The 10,059-nt window shown below is 38.1% G+C and overlaps 2 protein-coding genes across 3 annotated transcripts; both read left to right on the top strand.

Moving 5' to 3' along the window:
- The first annotated feature begins 3,441 nt into the window (after positions 1-3,441).
- LOC149014374 (uncharacterized) lies at positions 3,442-4,709 on the top strand. 2 transcript variants are annotated; one of them, XM_089156074.1, is made up of 5 exons: positions 3,442-3,711; positions 3,864-4,004; positions 4,121-4,240; positions 4,316-4,411; positions 4,523-4,709. In XM_089156074.1, exons 1-5 carry the CDS (start codon positions 3,493-3,495, stop codon positions 4,631-4,633), a joined length of 687 nt encoding a protein of 228 aa, XP_089012200.1. In that variant the 5' UTR covers positions 3,442-3,492; the 3' UTR covers positions 4,634-4,709. The 2 variants fall into 2 exon arrangements, with proteins under 2 accessions (XP_089012200.1, XP_089012199.1); XM_089156073.1 differs by having other exon boundaries at positions 3,855-4,004.
- A 122-nt stretch (positions 4,710-4,831) lies between these two features.
- On the top strand, positions 4,832-7,813 carry LOC149014373 (uncharacterized). The gene is made up of 5 exons (XM_089155590.1): positions 4,832-6,050; positions 6,143-6,283; positions 6,516-6,635; positions 6,723-6,821; positions 6,949-7,813. The coding sequence occupies exons 1-5, from the start codon at positions 5,832-5,834 to the stop codon at positions 7,054-7,056; spliced, it is 687 nt and encodes a 228-aa protein (XP_089011716.1). The 5' UTR covers positions 4,832-5,831; the 3' UTR covers positions 7,057-7,813.
- Positions 7,814-10,059: the final 2,246 nt, after the last annotated feature.

Raw genomic sequence — 10,059 nt, 5'->3', positions numbered from 1 at the left:
TAAGTCATGTTCAACATAATTGTATAATGAATTGTAGACTTTAATACTTCTCTTCACCAATTGCGTATTTGTGTTATATTTACATTAGTTTATATGAGTTTTCTGAACTTCTAGTTTTGCCCGCTTATAATCTGGTATGTGTCAATCAGAAACTTTAGATTAAATGATGTTTTAGGCCAAAATAATGTTTCTAATGTGTTTATGACTTCAAATTAGGCTACACAACAAAATTCAAGCCAAAAAGACTCTAAATACCCCCAAAACTAAAGGTTGGATTTTCATCAACACCCCTACCAAAAATTGCCAATATGTCAACGAACTGTCGTCATATCGGTGGTGTACTGTCCAACAATTTGGACCTTGCGTGGAGCGGATCCATAATGGAGCTCCACAAGACGTAGAAGGAGACTTGAATTGTGGATTATGGTTCCCAACATCTAATTCGATATCAAAACCTGTATCCCAGTGATGCCTACCTCTGACTCCTCATCCGATTGAACTGTTTGATAGATCTGGAGAAATCGCCTGAAATAAAAATAAAAATAAAAAACAACACCGGAATACAAGCTCGGTATCCCAAGATATCTTCATTGAAAGTTTTCCCATTCAGAGCCCTCAAAAGGGAATATAGTGAGATTCGCCTAATGGAGACTCTTGTACCGTCAGATCAGAATCGCGTAGCAACCGATTTGTGCAAGTGCTCCACTTTATTGTAAGAGATTCCATGTGGTGCATCACTATCGCCCGGACAACAGAAGTCCCATCGATTGGAATCCAAGGGTGACCAAAAACACCAACGGCCTGATCGACGAGACGTATTCTACATTGGCGGTGCACCAAATCAGGGACCAAAGGGACTTTCATGGACCTTTATTTCTAACCCCAAGATCCATTCCCAGTATCATGGGCGATGGTATGCGCAAGATCGGAATCTACACGCAAGACCGACAGAATGTGGCGCTGCACCTTATAACGAGAACGACCAAAGCCGCAAATAATGCATCTATGATGCTGGGAAATCTGAGCCACTCAAGTTTTCATAGAATGCATGACTGCGCACCGTTCCTGTTTACCCAAAAAAAAAAAAAAAAGACTGTGCACCGTTCCTTCTGTGGTATAGACGAATTGCAGAGCTTGAAAAAAATCTACGCCATAACCCCTCCGTTTCAGCTCCGAATAGGGTGCCGTTAGAAGCTGCGCCGGAGACGACTGCCTCTACCAACAGAGCCCATCATATACCAAATCTATATTGTTTTTTTTTTTTTTTGGTAAAACCAAATCTATATTGTCTTATGGTTAAAAATGTAGAGTCTTTCAAATTGACCAAAATGCCCTCCAAATGTGGGACACTTATAAGTCTTTTTTTTTTGGCCAAAACAAACAAAGGGACACTTATAAGTCATCCGTTTTACTTTTACCTCCGAACTGAGAGCCAACCACTTTCGTGTGCCTGCGAAGGTTTCCCCTACCCGCCGAATCTGCCATGTCAAAATAATTATGTTGTCTTATGAATGGAAACGAAGGATATCTCAAAATTGACCAAAATGCCCTCCAAATTTGGAATGCCCATGAGTCATCCATTTTAACTCCGAACTAAGCATCAACTGCAGCCGTGCATCCACGACTGCTGCCACTACCCTCCAAATCTGCCATATTAGAAAATCTACGCTGCCCAGGTCATGAAAGTGTAGAGTCACCCAAATTGACCAAAATGCCCTCCAAATGTTGACAAACAATAAGTCCCCTGTTCTAGCTCCAAACTAGGCGTCGACTGCAGTTGTGCGTCCATGACGATTAGCACTTGCAGCGAGGATTGCCATGTCAGCAGACTTCACTCTTTTTTAATATGAAAACGATAAATAACTCAGATGGACCTAGATGCCCTTTAGGAGACCTATAGCTTCTCTGCTTCGGCTTCGGACTGAGTGCTGATTGCCAGGCCATGTGTCTCCACAGATTACTACTACCAATAGAATGTGGAACGTCGGCAAATCTACACCATGTTGTGAAGTTTTTCCCCAATAGGAGCTAGAATTGATGAGATTAGAAAAATCAAAAGAAGAAGAAGAGGGGGGGGGGGGGAGTACGTGAAATATAATGGATTAACATTAGAGGAATCTTACCAAAAAAAACCTTTAAATGAGCAAACTATTACTAGACTATATAGAGGATGATGTTTCTCAAATGATTAAAATAGGGTGGATGAAGTCGAGAGGTGCGTCTGGGGTTTTGTGTGATCGACGTATTTCATTAAAACTTAAAAGAAAATTTTATGAGACCGTTGTTCAATGATGTACGGTACAGAATATTGGGCTATTAAAAAATAATCATACAGATAAACTCAGTGTAACATAAATGAATATGTTAAGATAGATGGGTGGCAAAACTAGGAAGGATAAAATAATGAATGATCATATTATAGTTGCTTAAAACAATGCTTCAACTATGAAGTTTAACTTATCCTTCTCCATCCAAAGCATTCTCCCTAGATGCGAAATAATCAATGCTTCAACAAGGAAGTTTAACTTATTCAGTCGCTAAAAATTTATATAAGCAAGTAAAACAACTTGAACAATCGGAATAGAGCTTTCTTTTTCAAAGTAATTAGGACAAAATTATTAGGATTAGAGTGATCAATCCACACAATCGAATAGAAAACAAGGAAGAAAGGAGACACGGATTTTACCCTGATTCACGTCAATGTGAGGTTACGTCCAACATTAGGTTTTTCACCATATTTAATGTTCGATTACAAGAGAATATATATAAGAGCTTAGAAACCCTAAGCCACAGCTATTCATGGACCCAAGCCCAAACTATAAAGAAACTCCGAGTCCTACAGAAACATAGACTCTCTACAGGCTATGGGGGCACTGCCCGACACCCCCACCGGGGCAGGAACCTGTATCTGTTGGCAACACAATGTGAAGCACGAGCCATTTATTATTAAGACAAAACCATTTAAGAGAAGAAACAGCATTTGTCTAATGACAGCCCAAGAAGAAAAGTAAGGGAGTATACGCAAGCTGATGCAGATCACATGGATAATGATTTCCATATTGCTGATAAAGTATTAAAAGGGAAAATAAAGATGGGATTAACACCCCACAAGCATTTTCTACATAATCAAAATTGAGATGTTATGGCATCGACTACTTTGAAATTAAGTCTGCCATTTTCACATGTGATTAAAGCTTTAATTTGATTAGAAATCCAACATAAGATAGTATTAGGCAATAAACGGGAGCTGGATGGCGGCACACAGGCACTAGACTCGTTGCTTGTAATCCTTGAATGAAGCCCCTCACCTAACACATCTACACTCAGCTTCAAGAATTTAATGACGGGCCAGTAGTATCTACCAAAATTCAATTCTGTCACTAATAATTTGCTTCTCCAATTCAATTCCAGCTTTGTAAGAATCTGAGTCGTACAAGAGACTCTTCTTCTTCATTGGACTATATGGTTTTGAAGTTTGCAATAAATTTCTAAATGGAGGATTATATTACGAACTTGCTGGTTTGGGCACTTATCTCATGGGCAGCAGGTTTTATACTGCTCAGAAAAATTTTCAGAAAACGCTCATTTAGTTTCTGCAAGCGAATTGTTTCTACAATCCATGCTTCCCTGGCAGTCACCTTGTGTTCTCTCACTGTTGAGGACTGGCTGTGCCCAGTTTGTCCTTTGGCTTCTATGTCTTCTCGTCCACAGGTATCATATATGTCACTAATCTTTCACTTCAAAATCTTTCCAAACTGATCACTAACTCAGAATAAGTTTCTGGGCTCAGAATGCATAACAAAAACAGCCATGGTCTAGGTTGGTTACTGTGGATGGACTTGATCTTATTTTAGCCTTTGCAGATGAAGGCTTCGGCAATTACCCTGGGTTACCTCATATATGATTTCATTTGCGGCCTGTTTGATAACCATGTGAGTATAGACAACACAGTTCATCATATGGTCAGCATTCTTGGAATTGGAGCTGGCCTTGTCTATAAAAGGGTGAGTGGTACGTAAATACATTTTTACAATCTTAAAAATGTCTTTTGATTTTGTTTTGCATATTCAATTACAAATTATGATACTGTTTGGTTGAATGAATTTATGTTAAAAAACAGTGTGGATCAGAGATAGTTGCAGCACTTTGGATTACAGAGATCTCCAGTCCTTTCCTCCACATGAGAGAATTTCTCAAAGAACTTGGTTATAGGGACACCCACCTTAATTTAGCTGCTGATGTAAGTTCCATTCCAGTGGATGAAAGCCTCAAGTTTCTATTGTTTCCATATGCTACTAAGTCTGTTTATATATAGATTTTGTTTGCAGTAATCTTCACAATTGCAAGAATGGCAGTAGGACCTTACCTTGTTTATGTGACTCTCTCTGCTGAAAATCCACCACTCATAAAGGTGAGATTTATATCTGCACTACTCATACTGAGTACTAGATAAAAAATGTGTTAAAACTGGATGACCAATTGTTTATTCATTAAACTAACTGATCTGATGTTTTGGTTGTAGGCCATGGGGCTCGGATTGCAATTAGTGAGTGCTTTCTGGTTCTACAAAATAGCAAGAATGGCGAAGAACAAATTAACAAAGAAGATTACTGTGGAGGATATTCCACTGTAGGCGGTACAACACTGTTTTAATAGAAAATCATATTGCAAAATGTACATCTAAAAAGCGGCCTCAAGCAAGAGAGAAAATGTTGGAATTCTATAATTTGAAGATCTTCTTCTTTATATTTTTTTTTTTTTTTTTTTTTTTTGGGATTAGAAACCCAAAAGTATAGAAGTAAAAGAAATGAAAATTAATGTACCAAAAAAAAAAAAGAAATTTTTTTTTGGGTAAATAAAGAAATGAATTGACTGAATCTAAGACACTAAGAGTAAGATAGCCTGATGGCTCAGATGATAGGGGAAGAAAAAATAAATTCACATGCTGCTGCTACAGAATACCCACCAAGAAGTAAGAACTTTGAAGTTCCAACAAAGTGCAAAGATAATAGTATAACAGAATATGAAAGAAAAAATAAATAAAGGGGTGAAACTTAGGAAAGACTCTGATGAGATTGGGACCCTTCCCATTAAGAACCCAAGAAAGATTTGGTTAGGAAAGAGAAAGAGAGTCGGCAGTTGAAGAAAGAGAAAGGGAGAAGAAGGAACACACCAGGTTTTATTGACCTTAGTCTTCATTAAATTTCAACCGTTTAAAATAATTGCGTGCAGATATGATCTACTTAAGTGACAAAAAGTTGAATTGCTTCGAGATAGAATGAAGGCCAAGCAACCACCATCCAACTCTGGGTACCACAAGAACCAGCATGTCCCGGCAGTAGCCTAGCAAAAACTCTAAATCCGAACTGCTTTCCAAGAACCCTAGTTCTCTAAGGTGATTAACCAGTTCCTGGTTTTAGCTGGACGTTCAAACTCAAATTTATGGTTATACCAGTCTAAACTAATAGTGCATGCCAAATTTACGTTATAGTTTATGTATAATTACATTTTTTTCTGGTAAATATTACATCATTAGGCGATGAAAGAGACTAATAAATCCAGAAAAGTAGATTCTTGCAGCTGCAGGGGTAGGTAGCTGCAACTTTCAATTCATAATTGAGGCCCCTGACATAAGTCCCCACTCAGATCAGCTAGAAGAATTTAATGATGGGCAGTTAGTAGTTATGATCCTACCGCTCTAATTCAATTCTCTCATAATTTGCTTCTCCAATTCAGTTTCAGACTAGTCAAAATCTTTCTATAGGGATCGGAAGCTGGTCCAGTGTAAACTGTTTTCTTCTTCATTGGAACAGATTGCAAGAGATCTCTGGATGGAGGATTATATTATGAGCTTGCTGGTTTGTGCAGCTATCTCATGGACATCAGCTTTTATTCTGCTCAGAAAAGTCTTCCCAAAACGATCATTTAGTTTCTGCAACCGGATTGTTTCTACAATCCATGCTTCCCTGGCTGTTACGTTGTGTTCTCTCACTGTTGAAGACTGGCGGTGCCCAGTTTGTCCTTTGGCTTCAATGTCTTCTCCTCAACAGGTATCATGTCAACTAGTCTTTCACTTCAAAATCTTCTGAAGAAATCCTTCACCAAAACTCAGAATAGATCTCATATATTTTGGCTTTTGCAGATGAAGACTTTGACAATCACTCTGGGTTACCTCATCTATGATCTCATTTGCTGCCTGTTCGATGACCATGTGAACATAGACAACACAGTTCATCATATGGTCAGCATTCTTGGAATTGGAGCTGGCCTTGTCTATAAAAGGGTGAGTAATGAATACTACTAACTCCTTTCTCTCCTGATAAATTCGTTATTACAAATCATTCTGGGAATTAATAAACCTGGAATTATTTTGCTAGCCCACAACTTTATATATTATAAAACCTTCTGTATTCTATGAATTGTTACTGTTTTGCCTTCCGAGAAGATTTTACGTTGCATATTCAATTATAAATTATGTTACTGTTTGGTTGATTGAATTTATGTGAAAAGCACAGTGTGGATCAGAGATGGTTGCAGCACTTTGGATTACAGAGATCTCAAGTCCTTTCCTCCACATGAGAGAACTTCTCAAAGAACTTGGTTACAGGGACACCGATGTTAATTTAGCTGCTGATGTAAGTTCCATTAATTCCAGTGCATGAAAGCCTTGAGTGTCTATTGTTTCCTCCCTTAGTTAAGCTACTAATTTTGTTCATGTATAGATTTTGTTTGCAGTAATATTCACATTTGCGAGAATGGTAGGGGGACCTTATCTTACTTACGTGACTCTCTCTGCTGCTGAAAATCCACTACTCATAAAGGTGAGATCAGAGATGTTAACCCAAATCGACCGACTTGGAATGCTGATTACCAGATAATAAAAATTTGTTAAAACCCGATGACAAATTGTTTCCTTTTAACTGATTGAATCTCATGTTTTTGTTGTAGGCCATGGGGCTAGGATTGCAGTTAGTTAGTGCTTTCTGGTTCTACAAGATAGCAAGGATGGTGAAGAACAAATTCACAAAGAGGAGTACATTTAAAAAGCGGGCCTGAAGCAAGAGAGCAGATACGTGTAGTGTTTCTATAATTTTAAATTTTCATTTTATTCTAGGTTTGATACCAAGCTTTGAAGTATCATGTAAAGGCAATGTATTGGTCTAACGATTTTAAGAGACGTTTTGGTTCGTATTGAAGGGACGTATGGATGGTTGAATAATAGAATAAAAATCATCAAAATACATATAAAAGTAATCTAATTTAAATAGAAAACAGTAGATCCTATTTTGAGAAAGAAGGAAAATGCTCATAAGAACAAAAAATCATCTTACAATGAGAGGTCGTATGTCCAACCCATTATTTTGTAACTACTAGTCACATGGCTTTAAGATTGCCCTGAAGCACTTCATGCCTTCAAAGATTTAAGGTTTCACCTCACATCTTTGCTCAAATTGGTATCAAACGCATCTTCTAGTGTATGTCCAAGGCCTATGGTGTTTGGAAGATGTTTTCTTTGACATAACACATTCTTCAGTCCGAACATTAAGTTTTCCTAAGTTTTGGGAATATGCAAATCTAGGAAATTTCTCTCCATGTACAAGATTCAGTGTCAATGGGTGAACTAGTCACAAATAGTAAAAAATGCAAGAGTCTGCAACTTGTCATGAGACTAGGTTTTTTCCCCTCTTTTAAGCTAGATCTATGCTTATGGGTATGTATATTATGTATCGCATCGTATTGTTTAGGGTTTAGGGTTTAGGGCTTATAGGTATGTATCATTATGTATCGCATCGTATCGCTATGTATCATTTTGTATCGCATTGTATCTGCCGATACAATGAGAGACGTGAAAAACGATTCGAAAAAACAAAAGTTTAAATACGCATGGCATGTATCTTATCATAGGCTTGTGATACGGATGTGTATCTGTCAATACGATACGGACTGATACTTTAAAACTGGGCTGATACCCATAAGTTTTCTATATTGGGGGATGTAAAAGAAATGAATTGATTGCATATTTGCTTATTTCACCATCTCTCCCTTAAGTCTAAGCATTGAAAAACCAATAGTATAATGTCGAGTGGCAAGACACCCAGCCAAATCAGTGTTCGAAAACCCAGCCCATCAGTTCGAAAACATCTCGAGTGAACCCTAACCTTTGGGCCCAATGATACCCACAGATGCAACAGGCCATGTCAGAGGCCCAATAATATGGCCCAGTGTAAGCACAAAAAATCTTCAATGATGCTGCATTAGTCATTAACAAACACACACTAACAACTGGTGGAGGTGATGGAGGGAGGGAGGGACCTTTGCTTCAGTACATGTGCAGGAACATCCAGTGAGATAAATGGGCGGTTGGTTAGAGATTTTCAAATTTTCGAATCTAACGGTCTAAAATTTCGTAGAACTGAAGCTTTTTAAGTGATGGAGGCATCGCTTTCTGAATCCGGATCATCACCACCGTCGGGAAACACCGACGGTTTTACCACCACAAAATCATGGGCACTACAACTAAAAAATATATTTTAAAAAAAAAAAACTCCCATCACCCACTCTTGAGCCCCCTGTATTTTGGTGTGCAAAAGCCGTCCGGGAGCACTCCGAACTTTCCGTTTCTTTATTCAGGAAGTGGAGAGAGGATAGTTCTGGATGTTTCAGAACCAATTAATGGGCTTTATTCTGGCGATGTTGATTGGGTGAAGCCCTTGCTTGATGTTAGTGTTGAAAATGGCTCTTAAAAAAGTAGTCACGACGTTCATCTTTTTGACAAATTAGAGTACCAAACCCAACTAACCTAAGCGACCATATATATCACTTTCGCGACTAGGGAGGAGGGATATGATATTCGATCTTATCACTCTCACCTAATATTCCCCTACCATGTAGTCCTTGATAGCCTGTGTCGGTGGATGCTCAAAGAGGTGTAAAAGTTCACCCGAACTTCAAATCGGTTTTGTTGGTTTTGGCAAAACGGTTTTGGTCCCCAAAGTTTTGTAGGATCAAACGCTTGTCGTCACTTCAAAAATTCAAATATGTGGATACGATATCACTAATTTTCCTAGCTGGCAACCGGTTCAAAATTGAATCTAGGCGGGACCTTATACAACCTAAGCAAGAAATCCCAACAAGTTTCTTAATCATCCAAACTTAACCAGACTGACATTCACGTGACCGGATTTAGAAGTGAAAAAACATTCTCAGCTAAGCATAACAATGTACATATCAAATAATTAGTTGAAAAGGTAAAACAAATCCACAGACTATTGAAAATTTTAAAAATTTAAATTAAATTTTTAATCGTAACATTGAAAAATGTGCACAGCAGAGATTTTTGTGTGTACAGGATATAACCATGACTTTCCAAGACTAGAAAGTAAAAAAATAGAAAAAAACACACTTTGTTGACCGACTTTTCCAAGCATTGAAGATTGAAAAAGAAGGGGAAGCAGGCGAAGACAAAATTTGTCAACAGGAGCAGGTACGTGGGTTGTGATGCTACCACTTTCACGTACCTTTTTCGTTTCCATGCATATATGGCCACGTGGTTATGGTCCTAGCTGGCTAGCACACCTAGCTAAAAGCTAAACTCCCTTGATTGGTGACAACCCAGTAAAAGCCAAATTTGAAAACAGTTAATACAAGATTGATATTTATTTTCTTTTGACTTGCATGCTATTCATGTTTATTAGGATGGTTCGCAATTATTGCCTATTACTTTGTAATTTACGGCTTAGATTGAAACTTGTAGAGAGAACTTGACCATTTATTTTGCAGTTAAACATTATCAAAAAAACTACTTATAGTGAAATGAGTGGTTCCGATTTTGTCTCCATTACAAATTTTGATCTAAACCGTAAGATGCATGGTACTGCCGCAGCACTAAAGCAATTTCGCATGAAACGAGGGCTACACTCCGCATCCTTACATGATCGCTCCTTCTATCTTTGGTGAAAAAACACCACCACGTAATCAGTATAGGGTTGATAGAGTGATAAGATTCATACTTCTCAGTGGAGAGATCATGAGTTCGACTCTTGCGGACGACAAAGTTGA

The sequence above is a fragment of the Hakea prostrata genome, chromosome 5, assembly GCF_041222555.1.
Source record: "Hakea prostrata isolate BN-2017 chromosome 5, UWA_Hpros_2, whole genome shotgun sequence".
In the NCBI taxonomy this organism is placed as follows: Eukaryota; Viridiplantae; Streptophyta; class Magnoliopsida; order Proteales; family Proteaceae; genus Hakea; species Hakea prostrata.
Note: the sequence above shows the minus strand (reverse complement) of the source record. Positions and strands in the feature narration are given on the sequence as shown.